This window comes from Typha latifolia, chromosome 4, assembly GCF_019914945.1.
Source record: "Typha latifolia isolate L0001 chromosome 4, TyphaL0001v2, whole genome shotgun sequence".
In the NCBI taxonomy this organism is placed as follows: domain Eukaryota; kingdom Viridiplantae; phylum Streptophyta; class Magnoliopsida; order Poales; family Typhaceae; genus Typha; species Typha latifolia.
Genome location: NC_133089.1, coordinates 8,664,020 through 8,678,419, shown reverse-complemented (window position 1 = coordinate 8,678,419; position 14,400 = coordinate 8,664,020). Strand labels below are relative to the sequence as shown.

Genomic DNA, 14,400 nt, shown 5'->3' with positions numbered 1-14,400 from the left:
CGATCACCGTCAAAGACCGGTATCCAATACCGGTGATCGAGGAGTTGCTGGATGAACTCACATGGTCGGCTTAATTTAGCAAACTTGACTTAAGAGCGGGGTACCATCAAATCCGCGTCGACCCGGAAGATGTGCACAAAACAACATTGCAAACTCATGATGGCCACTATGAGTTTCGAGTCATGCCGTTTGGGCTCACCAATGCACCGGCCACCTTCCAAGGGTTGATGAATGACCTTTTCTGCCCGTTCTTGTGTCGATACATGCTCGTCTTCTTTGACGATATTCTAGTGTGTAGTAGGAATTGGAGTGAGCACTTGTGGCATGTGTGTGAGGTGTTGAATATCTTGCGACAAAACCACGAGTGGAGTACTTGGGACATATAATCTCAGTGAGAGGAACGGAAGCCGATCCAAGCAAGATCAAGAATATGGTGGACTGTCCGATTCCCACTAATTAGCGGGAATTGAGGGAATTCCTTAGGTTGACGGGGAACTACCGGCGATTTATTGCCAACTATAGCAAGATTGCTACCCCGCTGACCTCCTTACTCAGAAAAGAAGTGTTTCAATGGATGGGCAAGGCGACGGAGGCTTTTGAAGCATTGAAGACAGTCATGTCTACCGCACCAATTCTAGCACTACTGGATTTCAGCAAGCTCTTTGTGGTGGAATGCAATGCTTCGGGTGAGGGCATTGGAGCAGTATTGATGTAAGAGGGTAGACCCGTGGCATATATGAGCAAGGCATTGTCAAACCGGTCATGATAGCTATCCACCTCCGAGCGCGAAATGCTAGCAATTCTACACGCCGTCACTAAATGGCGACCCTACTTGATTGGCCAACAGTTTACTATCCGCACGGACTAACGTTGCTTACCCTACTTCATGAAGCGACATGTGCACACCCCAACATAGCAATGGTGGGTCACGAAACTCGGGTATGATTATGAACTAGTCTACAAAAGGGGATCGAGAACCTAGCGGCCGATGCCCTTTCGCGCCAACCGAACACAAGTGAGCTCGCCTCTTTTTCAGCACCAACCTTTCCTCTATTTTTAGATATGTGGGGAACCAATGCAGAGGATCAAATCATAGGGGAGCTTGAGTCAGAGTTCAAAGATCGCTTCCCTAATTTCAAACCTTGAGGATAAGGTTGCGGAAGCGTGGTGGATTGATACGATTCGGACTTCACTGATGTCGTCTTGAGCATCGATACACTTTAGGGATTTCTTTTTCTTTTGTTTTAGTGTTTAATTCTAAAAAAATAAGTTTTCTATATGCCACATTCGAATGCGGGTGGAGTGCGTTCGAATGCCTACATCAGGTTCACACATATAGAGAGTGCAAATTGTGCGTTCGAACGCGCCTGCAAATATCTGCATCACGTTCGCAAATCTAGAGAAGTGAGAAATATGTGCGTTCAAATGCACTGCGAACGCTTGCATCGCGTTCGCAAATCTAGAGAAGTGAGAAATATGTGCATTCGAACGCGATTGGGCGCATTCAAACGCGGTCGATGAAAATACACTATTTAGGATTATTTTTGAATTGTTTGGTTAGCCTCTAAAGGTGTGGATGGCAACCATGGAGTCATTATTGATGAATTGAGTATTTTGCCTTGTCTCCTTCGTCTTCTTCTCTCCTGTTCTTTCGATCCCCGGCGACGCCGCTTCTAACCTTCCTCGACCAGCCAATCACCCTAGTCCCTTAGGGGCGGCCCACTTCTCCCCCTTCTTCCAATCTATCCAACATATGTCCTAACCCTTCCATCACCCATAACCCTTTCACCATCACTTATTCGCCGGTGCCACCCCATTAACGCTGGTCTATCACCATCCACCAACATCTAGGATCTCGTGCCACCCCATTACCCCGAGTTCGCAGAGGAGTTGGCAAAGATTTGCTTATAATTTTATTATTTAGTTATTCTTATAAAGTAAGCTAGATGGTTTATAGCCCTACGTGGGTATTAGAATCTGTCTATAGTTTTGTACTTTGGGGCTTGCTGTGGCCTATGATGTATGAGCTTCTTTTTGTTTCATATTATTTGTGGAAATGTGAAAAAAATTTCTCTTGTTTATTGTGTTGAAACCAATTCGTCACATGGAGATCACGTGGGTTTTATTCATGTGAGAGGTTCGTGTACTTTTGGTGGTGCGTGTTACAGGACTATTGGAATGATTTTTTTTAGGACTGTTGAGTTTAGCTCTTTTCCATTTCAAACTTCACATTCTTTACTTGATCCAATCTTCCATGTATCGTGTTATGATTATATATAATAAACTAGATTATATAACTCAACATAAGTGTTTCTGTTGAAGAATTTGTTATTAACAAATAATTGCACTAATAAGATCTCTAGTAATACCTTAAATTTACACAAATTTAAGGTTGAAATTAATATGGATTTGATCCATTTCACTCTTCAGAGTGACAATGATCACTAATTTTTGGATAGTTCCATAATATTACATGGGCCATTCTAATTTTCCTTATGTCCTTAATTTTATCATGTTTAATTTCTAATTTTTCTGGTATTGTTTTTAATTCTTTCAACCATATTTTTACTATCGTCAAAATTGGGTATTCAAATCATTTTTAGGAGTGGAGATAAAGAAGGGAGAGGGATTAGGGTGGCATGTAGATAATGTACACAAGCAAATGGGTTTGACGTTACCTTTTGACACGCACTGGTTTTGTGTTATTATATTTTAAATATGTAAACATATGCACATATTACAAAGAGAGTGAAAACTCATAACATTAATTAAGAATGAGAATACAACTAACAAACTTTTTACTTATGTATATAGATATGCTATAAAAACTTAAATAAGATAAGCAAAAAAACGTAAGATAAAATATGACATTGAGATTTATGGTGGTTTGACTAAGCCTATATTAATTCCTCTAGGATCATTCTTTTAAGAATTCACTATGCAATAAAAATATGCCCAACTAGCTTTCCAAGATGCTAATTGATCTCTACATAAAAGATTTAATTATATGAAAATCTCTCTCCTCAAAATAGTGTTTGTTTTGAGTTAAGAAATTCATTGACTTCTTTTAAGAGAATGCACTTGTTCATGTGTTTGAACATAAATATTTTATATATTTTTTGCTTAGATCTAAGTAGGGTCTACACATTATTAATAATAGATTAGTGATGAAATTAAAATAGCTCAAAGAGTATTTTAATGTTATATATTCACTTATTCAAATCTACGAAGAGAAGTGAATAAACATTTATTTTAAAGTAACTATCATAATAGTAGAAAACAAAGAGAGATGAGTTTAGTACCATATTAACTATTTGAGAAATATTAGTAGTATATATTAGTAGTATATATTAGTGTCAAGCTTATTATAGGTTTTGAGCTCCAAAAGATATACCTATTTTCTAAGTAAAAGAATCTATGCAAATTAGATCACACACAAGTTCTGCTCAACTCGGTTCGATTCACGTGCATGATTCAAGTCCAAAATTATATTTTACCTGATATGATTTCGATATGGTTCGATTGGGGTTGGGTTGGACTGAAAGTTCGAAGAAGTGCATCGTTTCGTCGTGATTAGATGCTTTCCCCTCTAATAACTGAATTCTTTTACATCTCATCATCATGGCCATTCAATTCATTAAATAGACATAGTCTTTATTAGTAAATTAATCAAACTAGTTCATTCCATTTATGTGTTTTTGAGTCTCCTACATTTGAGAGAGAAAATTGTGCTATTTTAGTTCAGCAAGACACTCCAATAACTAATTCTTTTTGTATGTCAAACAGTCGTTATATTATAGGAGACTAACATTTATTGTTCCAGAAGCTACTAGTAGAGAGCAACTAAATTCAACTATACATAATTTTACATTTTATAATCTGTAAGTTTATTTATATTGAATATTGTGATTATTAGAATCATATTATTACTTCCACCTTCTTCTTAAATAATTTTTAAAAGACAAATGCACCCAAAGTATGTAATGACCGTTAAAGAGTTGGATTTACAAATGAAGCTTACAAGGAAAAGAGAATTAAAAAAATTTGTCAAGTGAGATCTTCTTTTTCTTTTTGATATTGGGTGAAACTAGTTTACTTTCTTTTGTCTCTTTATTTATTTTTGAAAAATACTTATTTCAATATGAGGTATGGCATCTTTCTATAAGATTAAGAATACTCCTTTTTGTTTGAAAAAAAAATTAAATTGTAATTTTGCAAAATATTAAATGTGTGCAGATTCATGTGAGATTTCATTATCTAATTTATAGCGTCTTTTTTGATAAAGAAAATATTTGAATTTAAATTGTCACTTGAAGCAAAGTTATAGTATTTGATTTTCTTTCCAATTGACTGTCAACATCACGTCAAAAGGATTAACCTATCTCCATAGTGTCAACCTAAATTACAATTATGGTTAATTATCTTTTAAATCCTATTGCACATACTAATGGATGAATTTGAAACATCTTTATACATTAAAGTTATAAAAATTTAAGTGCACTTTTCATAGAGAAAAAACAAACTCATGTATAAGAGCACTCTGTTAAAAGTTATAAGAAAAATATCAAATATGTGTAAAGGATCCATCCATCAGCAGTAATACAGTTATATAGTCTTTAAGATAAAACATAATCACATTTTGCTGCAAATTATCCCCCAATAACTTCTAAAAGTTTAGCAAATTTCAAGAGCAAGCACTTAATCTGTGACAAACTAGGGTTTTCATAGGAAGGTGTCCCAAAAAGAAAAAGTCCTCTCTCTCCCCCTCTCTCTGTATATATATTTGGTGTTAATGTTTTCAAATCCCTAAAGAGACAACCAACGGATCCTACGGCTATGATCAACTGTGGGTACCACTTTCGCCCACTTTCGCCCACTCACTTGGCCTCCTGGGTCACAGCCCCCAAATCCTCACCCGTTGCCCCTTCTCTCCAAATCCCTTTCCCACTATAAAATAAAGGTGCTCTCATTAAAAATAAAAGAACCACTCCTTTATTCCCATTCCTGCTTGCTTACTCACTGCGCAGCCAACAAATCCATGAGTCTCTCGTCTCTAACCCTCGACCCCTCCCCTCTTCTCTCCCGCAGGAGCGGAATCTCCTATGGCGGTGGTAGTCGGAAGTGGGTCTCAGGCCCTTCTTCCTTGTTCTTGTCCAGGGATCTCTGTTGGTCGGGGAGGACGTCGGCGGCGGCCGTGTTGTCGGAGGTGGTGGCCTCCGGCGGCGAGGTCGATAGAGTTGAATCGCTGAGCCAGGTCGCTGCTGTGCTCGGGTCGCAGTGGGGGGATGAGGGCAAGGGGAAGCTTGTGGATATCCTCGCGAAGCACTTCGATATCGTCGCTCGATGCCAGGTGATGCTTTTGCCTCTCTCTAGGTAATCTGATGAAAAAATTCTTGAAACTTGGTTGCTGAGTGAATCGGTTTTCTTGTTTTGTAGTGTTCTTAGGGTTCTTTGTGTCGAAATCTTAAATTGGTAGCTATGTTGTTTTCTATCCTTTTATGAAATCACTGTAGTTACTAAGAAGCTAATTCTAGTTTCAAACTTGCAAGCTATTGTTATGTAATTGTAGGAACTTCCTTTAGCCTTATTGAAAGTATCATGTTGTTCACATTAGGGTGGGGCAAATGCTGGACATACCATTTATAATTCCGAGGGGAAGAAATTTGCCCTTCATCTTGTTCCATCAGGCATCCTTAATGAGGAAGCACTTTGTGTAATTGGTAATGGAGTTGTGGTGCATCTTCCTGGCTTATTTAAAGAAATAGATGGTCTTGAGTCCAATGGAGTCTCTTGCAAAGGAAGAATACTGATTTCAGATCGTGCACATTTATTGTTTGACTTCCATCAAGTTGTAGATGGACTAAGAGAAGCAGAACTTGCAAATTCTCTTATTGGAACAACAAAAAGAGGAATTGGACCATGCTATTCGAGCAAGGTTATCCGAAATGGATTAAGAGTTTGTGATCTGAGGCACATGGATTCGTTTGGTGAGAAGCTTGATATTTTATTAAGAGATGCAGCTATGCGGTTTCAGGGTTTTGAGTATAGTAATAGAGTTCTCGAAGACGAAATTGAGAAGTATAAAAGGTTTGCTGAGAGGTTAGAACCCTTTATTACAGATACAGTGCATTTCATGAATGACTCAGTATTACAGAAGAAGAAAATATTAGTTGAAGGTGGTCAAGCAACCATGTTGGATATTGATTTTGGAACATATCCATTTGTTACTTCCTCAAGTCCCTCAGCTGGTGGAATTTGCACTGGGCTTGGGATATCTCCAAGATGTTTGGGTGACCTTATCGGGGTGGTAAGTTAAATCACTCATTAAATTACCCTAATTGCTACTATCATTGCATTATTTTCCTTAAGATTCCTTATAACTGTATGCTTTCTCTCTACAGGTAAAAGCTTACACAACTAGAGTTGGATCGGGTCCTTTCCCAACTGAAATCCTGGGTGATGCTGGTGACCTCCTTAGGGTTGCTGGAATGGAATTTGGGACAACTACAGGTCGTCCAAGGCGTTGTGGCTGGCTCGATATAGTTGCACTAAAATATTGCTGTCAGATTAATGGATTTTCCTCTCTGAATCTAACCAAGCTTGATGTCCTATCGGGACTTTCAGAAGTCAATTTAGGTGTTTCTTATTGGTTAGGTGATGGTAAAAGAGTTGAATCATTCCCTGCAGATCTTGAAGTCTTGAAGCAAATACAGGTAATTTTATGACAACTTGGTCTTTTGTTGACCTAATTAGTTCTTTTGGGATGTCTGTTGTTTCTAGTTTTTGATCTAACCAAAGTGGAGCATCAATTTTCTATTTGAAATGGATGATCTAGTTTTTAGCAAGAATATTATCGGTCGTTGCTATGTGGTGGTACAATCAAGCTTCTGGTTTGAAAAATTCATTCTAGGTTCTCTATTTGGTTCTATCTAATTTAGCTTCAGTATACAAGCATCAACCTAGCATCAACCTGAAATGGGAACTCATTTTGATTGTCCCACACATTTTCATTTGTCAAAGATTTAACCAAGTTAATAAATCTTACTCAAGATTAAGATAACTCAGGATTAATCTTCTCTTTGTAAACTGTCATTAGCCAATCATACTAGAGAATGTTGTGTAGAATATATAAATATCCTAGGAGATCGGATCTATCACACACTTGCTTATTATAATGAAAAATGTGGAATATTAAATAGCAAATAAGCAATCTCAAACACAAGCAATTTTATATGGAAAAACCCTTAAACCCAGGGTTAAAAATTTTGAATCTTTTTAGGATCGAACCAATCTCTAAATAATTGTAGTAGTTACAATATGGATTTATAGATCGTCTATCGATAACCATGACTATATCTATAAGGTCTTGCTCCTTTGAACCCTCAAAGCACTATTTTTTATGATTGTTTTCAACCTTGGATTGTTTTTTTTTTGTCTCATTGACCATCGAGTTGAATTTTTTCAAGATCTATAGAAAATTGGATAGGTAGAAACCCTTTTTAGCATGTAGTCACGGAGCCTCCTAAAGCTGTGATGGTGATCTCCAATAGCCTTCAAAAGATGTGCAAAAGGAGGCTTTAGTTACATAAAAGCTCCCTTAAATATCTCTGCCAAATTAAGTCTTAATTGCCTTGAAAGATTGCCTATGAACTCATCTAAAAACCAGATTCTGAATGCCTAAAGTTAAAATTTTGTTTTCCCTCAATTTTCGTTCACTGATTGGTTTGAACCATTGTACATCACATCAAAGAGTCTTGATTTGGTTTGAACCACTTTAAAAGTGGTTAGAACCATTGGTTCAAAACTACCAAAACTTTGTCTTCTTTTTGCAAACCAACACCATCAATCGAAATTCTTGAGTTCAAAATTAATATTCCACCTTAATATATTTTTATCAAAACCCTCGTAATTAGTACTAAAGCTCATATATAAAATCTAGATACAGTACATGATAAAATTCTGTTTGAAGCACAATTTGCTAATTACATGAGTAGAAATAAATCCATATCTACATCATTTTTCAACCAATACATTTTAGAAAATGTACAAAACTTTTTGAATTCTAAGAATGCAATAAGAATTATCCATCCAAATTTTAAGAAATTTATATCATCAGTTTGAATCTTCAATATCACAAATCACTCATAGATCAAAAGATTTAATGTTTCAATTCACATATCATTTTCCAAATGATTTTGGTTGATGCATTCAAGAAATTCAAATTGACTTATAAAAAAGTCAAAGATATTATAAAGTCAATGTAACTAAATGTACAAATGTTTTACATCAACATATCATATAATAAGTGGTTTGATCACACAGAATTGTCAAGAACAACCAATTGTACCGTTTTGTTGATTCTCTCTAGTAAAGCAACAAAACATGAGGTAATTTTTAGGCATAACAAACATCAAAAGGTGACACTAAACTAAAGTCAAATTGAACTTAATTCATATTCACCCCTTTCAATTCAAAACAACAATTTTTATTTTCATTTGTGTTTTTTCAACCAACACTCTAGTACAGTTTGAGGGAGATATAATGACCGGTTTAGATAAGCTGATTAGTTTGTTTCTTATTCCATTTTGGTTACCTCAGGACTATATTTTATTTTCATAAATAAGGTCTTATAGCTTGAATCTTAGGCATGCAATGAATTGAATGAATTAATCTTTCTCTATCTCTTTGCAGCTTTCCCATTCACCGTGCCAATTTTTTTTCTAGCTATGCGCATCACCAACTATAAGCCACATTCCATCATCATCCATATTAACCCTAGCCTAATCCATCTATTATCTACCATATCCAAACCTTAGAATATCCACCACCTAGGCAAACTTTTCCATGACCTTTCCTTGTGTTGAAACATCATCCTACAACCTCCTACAACCTTTAGAAGTCTCACCTAAAGCCTTATCTGCAACAACCTTCAAGATCAGCCCCATTGTGTTCATCACCCTCCCTCGGTGCATACACTATAAGCCTGATGCAGACAGCTTACAGGAACTTGCAAGCAGCTCACGATCAGTCTGAGCTTAGTGCACACCCATTAGAGTCAGTGCACGCCGCATCTAGATGGAAGCCAAATAATCACTAATTGCTGTCTAAGGCCAATTCAGTTGTGATCCTTTACAGGGTTGCAGATACAAGCTGTTTTTGAGTTAGATGAACTTCCAATATAACCTAGTCCATACTTGTTTTTGCCCATGCTTGAGCACAAAGTATTTCATCTAGTTTTTATTTTTTATTTTTTATTTTTATTTAGCTATGCAACTTCTTTTAATAGACGCTTGCGTTTCTTATTTTGCATCTTAAATTTTCTCTTTTAGTTCATCTAGCCTTGACTAATAGTTTATGCTCTTCCTTATTGTTGTCTTTAAGTTCTTTTTTAGATTCATCATCTTTCAAGTTTCAACTTGGTCAAGAGCTTTATATTCATCTTCTTCGGAGTCTGAACTGTTTGAGTCTTGTTGACCTATGCAAATAATCGTTTTAGAAGGTTTAGTAGATGAAATAGAAGCCGCACAAGCTACAAAATTTTGTTCTTTGGGTTTAGGATTCTTATTATCAAAATCATCAGTATCACTTAAGTGGCTTGCAATGTCTTATTATTCTTATTACGATTTGCATCCCTAGCCATGTGATCATAACTATGACATTCATAACATTAGATTATTTTCCCATGATATTTACACATGGGCTTGTTGCTTGAGCCACTTTTGAAACTTCCAAAAAAATTCTTTATCATTTTCTTAAGACTCAGGATCAATATTATTATCCTCATTGGACTTTGAAAAACCATGCATTCTAACTTTCCAATATAGATCATTGCATTCATCTAGTAAGGGATGTTTTACTATAAATTGCCTTTCTCTCAAAAAGTTCATCTTCTAAAAGATCTCTTTCTAAAGTAAGAGACCTGTTGTGATACCAATTGAAAAAATATAAACTCCTTAGAAGATTGGATCTATTGCACTTGCTTATTATAATAAAAAAGTATGAAATATTAAAGAGCAAGTAAGTAATCTCAAAACAAAATCTATTTTACGTAGAAAATTCTCTATACCCACGATGAAAGACCATGAATTCTTTCCAAGATCAAACTAATCATTTAGTAACTGTAGCAGTTACAAGATGGACTTGTAGACCGCTCGTTGACACCCATGACTATAATTGCAAGGTCTTCCTCGCTTGAACTCGTGATGTATTGCTTTTTGTGATCAGTTCTCAACTTTAGTGATCCTCGAGGTTGATGCTTTGGTCTCATTGACCCTTAAGACGAAGTCTTTAAAGATTTGAAGAAAATATGATAGATTGTACGGAACCAGATCTGGACCGATCTAGACGTAAGAAAATTATAAAAATTTAGATGTTGCTAGCCTCGCGAGTTATGACTCTTGTTTCACCTAAATCGGAGGTCGGGATGAAAAAATATAAATAAAAGAGTGGAGAAGGGTTAGAATGGAGCGGAATGGTAAATTTCCGATATTGTGGCAGTCGTAAGAGGGTGATGGATAGTCGTGGGATGGTGGTGGTTGGCCATATGAGTAGGTGGCTCGTGGAGGTAGATGGTGGTTAGGGTTTTAAAGGTGGAGATAAGGTTTCTAACTTAGATCTACTCCTACAAAAAAATAGATGGCTACGATTGAAAGTAATACAAGGTAAATAAACTTAACTTAGCTTAACTTAATATTCATTCTAGGCATAAACAATTAGGGCTGGACTCCATATATTAAACCTTAGATCGATTTTTATTATGATTTACTTTATTAGCTTTTCTAATTCAACTAGGACTCTGCTTTAAGGCAACTAGAACTCTTGCCTTAAGAGCTTTATTAACTTAATTGGACTTGCCTTAGTGGCTTACTTAAGTATGAATTAATTAAAAGATAAATAGACTCAACTAAATTGACTCGACTAACTTAACTCACGTAGTCGGATTGTAACATAGATAGAAACCCTATTCAACATATTTCGTTTGGGTGCCTCCCAAACCCGTGATGGTGATGTTAAATACCTCCAAAAATGTCAAATCCCCTTAAATACCTCTACCAAATAAAGTCTTAATCGCCCTAAAAGATTGTCTATGAACTCATTTGAAAATTGAGATTGCATTCGAATGCAGATAAGTGTGTTTGAATGTTCTCAAAGTTCAATTTCTAGTTTTCTCGATTTTTGTTCCTTGATTGGTTAGAACTAATTTTTGGACACTTGTATATCAAAAAGTCTTGGATGTTTTGGTTTGGACCACTTTTAAAGTAATTAGAACCATTGTATTAAGGCTACAAAAACTGTCTTTGTTTTGCAAACTAATGCCTTTGATTTTAAAATCAATCTTCCACTTCAATATTTTTCATTATTTCATAACTTGTATTAAAACTTATACATAAAATCTAGACACGATACATAAATGGAAGTTTGTTTGAGTCACAATTTGCTAATTAGACAAGTAAAAATACAACCTTACATAAGCTGCTCTTGACTTTTCTTCTTTAGTAATTGACTTTTGAGAAAAAGAGATCAAATGAATCATTTAGCCTTGTCCAAGGAGGATTTTAACTTTAGGCAAGTTGCCTATAATGCTTTTATTAGATGCTGAGCTTCAAATTTTCATTTTGAAAATTATTGCTACCTAATGAAAATTAACTATTTATGCTCTATAGGAAGGTATAGAAATCTTATTCAAGCCTAAATGTTGTTCTTGTGATTTAGGTCAACTACGAGGTGCTTCCTGGGTGGCAGACTGACATTTCATCCATTCGTAATTATAAAGATCTTCCACAAGCTGCTCGTCATTATGTTGAGAGGATAGAAGAGCTTGTTGGTGTTCCAATTCATTACATTGGTGTTGGACCTGGCCGCGATGCTCTCATATATAAATAATTGGAGCTGGAGAGGAAACTTGTATTCTCTATTTAAAAACAAAATTTCAGTTTGATTCAGCAAAGCAATTCAAGCTCTACATGTAACATGATACCTATTTCTAATCTATTTGACACCACTGTAATAATTTTGACAACTAAAGATTGTTTTTGCAGATGAAATTTTGGTATTTAGTAATTCTGTTGTTTTTCTATTTTGGTCGTTTGAAGCTTTTCGTTAGCATGATTGAACATCTCTTTGCAAGTCTAACAACGCATTTCTTAAGAGAAAAGAATGAGAAAAAAATTTAAAAACAAAGATGCTACTGGACAGCTTCCAGCAATTGGCACTAAGCAAGAACTTCAGTGTAGATAATGTGAAATTGCCTCTTCCAAATCAAATTTTTTGCATCTTTTTGAAAACTACTTCAGTTGTTTCAGTTGGCCTAGTGTTAACGGCTCTCTTGGAAATTTGATTCTGAGCGGTAAGCTAGTAGGAATTGGATCGCGTTTGACTTATTCTGCTTAAAGTTTGGAACGAATGCAGTTTCTACTTTGTGTTTTGGCTTTTCTTTCATGCAATTGGAGTGTCTTTATTCTATTTTGTTATACTTTTTGTTTGGATTCTTTTATGGTAGCATTTTACCCCCTATGTTGGAGCCAAAATTAAACGTTTCTGTTGAATTTTATTTGTGACACTTTTAACTTTATAGTTTAGCATATATGAAATTGTCTAACATCGGTTAGTTCTAATATAAAATGCCCTTTTAATTTATAAGAATAAGTTTAAAAAAATTTCTTTTCTGTTGTGAAAATAGATCAATTCTTTTACTTTTGTTCCACCCCCAAATCTCACTGATTACTAAATTTTTGAGACTGCAAACTAGACATGATTAAAGGGCTCAGCCCGGCCTGGTTTGGGAGACCGAACTATCCATGGGTTCTGCTACAGTAGCCCGCCCATCTGCTACCTGCTACGTTAATTTACCATTGCTACAGTAATTTTTTTTATAGTATTGTACCATTTTGCATTATTTTAAGCACACCTTTAAAAATTTTAATTTATTTTAATTATTTTTTAAATGGAGGAATATAAATATATTTTTTTAAAAATAAGCTAATAGTTAAAAAAATTCTAAAAATAGCTAAAATATGGGTTGGGCTGAGTGATTGGTTGGTCGGGCCGGCCCGGCCCGACCGGCTAGCCCGATCTCTCACGGGCCGACGGGCGGTAACGGAGACTATTCTAGCCCGGCCCGAACTCGGCCCGGCCCGAGTGATTGGTGGGTCGGGCCGTGAACAAATACTTAAGCCCGGTTGGCTCGAAAAGCCTGGCCCGAACTCGGCCCGGCCCGCCCATGAGAACTGTAATAGAAAACCACTCTCATTGTTACCATTAGACATAAAATCTCAACAGTTGCACATAAGTTAAAATTAGGAGGGGGTTAAGAGTCAAATTAAAGTTCATGGAATAATTTATTAAATTTCGGGTCAACTATAAAGGGGCAACACATATTATTTTTCCAAAGGTTCTAAAATTTTCATGCTAATTGGAACTTCACAAATTCTGGGTCATTTCAAGTTAAATTTCCTTTAATTGATAAAGAGATTGATGTATGTGATGGTCCGTACAAGAATAAAATATTATATATATATATATATATACATATTTGGTGTCAACTTAGCGAGAGCCCATAAATAAATAAATGAGATGTTTGAGCAGACTCTTGACTTAAGTCTTTGGTGGAAAATCTCATTTAGTAAGATGCACTAACATTGCTCGTCATCTTGACACTAGATGGTCTGTTGCTTTTGAAGCGAATGAGATATTGCTCACATGGTTAAAAATGCTTTTGGTGTATGTGTGTACTCATATTCTAATCCCAACAGTATTGATTTAATTAGGACATCATTAAGTTCACACTTTTCTTTTAAAAGAAATGTTTTTTTTTTCTATAGTACCAACAGATTGATGTATGCCATTATTGGATTCAGGAGATATTGGGAAAGCAATGGTAGAATCTTATGAAGATTTTTATAAATCACAATCTATCTAATATAATGACCAAGACTCTTATAGCAACTTAGTGTATATGGAAGCTTGGTATGTGTTTGATACTTCAATACGAACCAAGAACACTAAAAAGGTAGTAAATAATAACAGATTAATTTCTTCATTAAAAATCTGTGACAAATGGCCTTAGATAAATACTTTAGGAGGAAGATCCAATCCATACTATTAAGCAAACTAATCCCCATTGAATCAAGCTAACATGAACATCAACCTTTTATTAAATAGGCATAAACGAATTATCAAATGACATAGTCTATTTGGGTTTCTATAAGTTATTTTATTTATAAATAAATTTATTCACGTGATAAACATGGTTACTTTTTTTGTATTATAACCAAATTTGTTTATTCATGTTATAAATGTGATAAATGGACTATTCAAGTTATAATTAGACTGTGTTATAAATGGGTTATACTTAAATAGGTTGAGATAATAAACATGAACATGACTCATCTAATAATATAG

At 35.4% G+C, this 14,400-nt stretch overlaps 1 protein-coding gene across 1 annotated transcript; it reads left to right on the top strand.

The window, feature by feature from the left end:
• The first annotated feature begins 4,940 nt into the window (after positions 1–4,940).
• On the top strand, positions 4,941–12,060 carry LOC140786742 (adenylosuccinate synthetase, chloroplastic). The gene is made up of 4 exons (XM_073135367.1): positions 4,941–5,350; positions 5,615–6,307; positions 6,402–6,713; positions 11,713–12,060. The coding sequence occupies exons 1-4, from the start codon at positions 5,039–5,041 to the stop codon at positions 11,881–11,883; spliced, it is 1,488 nt and encodes a 495-aa protein (XP_072991468.1). The 5' UTR covers positions 4,941–5,038; the 3' UTR covers positions 11,884–12,060.
• Positions 12,061–14,400: the final 2,340 nt, after the last annotated feature.

Bases quoted from the DNA above. Each gene is read 5' to 3' on its own strand.
- LOC140786742 (XM_073135367.1), top strand. From the start codon at position 5,039: ATGAGTCTCTCGTCTCTAACCCTCGACCCCTCCCCTCTTCTCTCCCGC. The intron at 5,351-5,614 runs GTGATGCTTTTG...TGTTCACATTAG, and splicing joins ATATCGTCGCTCGATGCCAG to GGTGGGGCAAATGCTGGACA. The intron at 6,714-11,712 runs GTAATTTTATGA...CTTGTGATTTAG, and splicing joins AAGTCTTGAAGCAAATACAG to GTCAACTACGAGGTGCTTCC.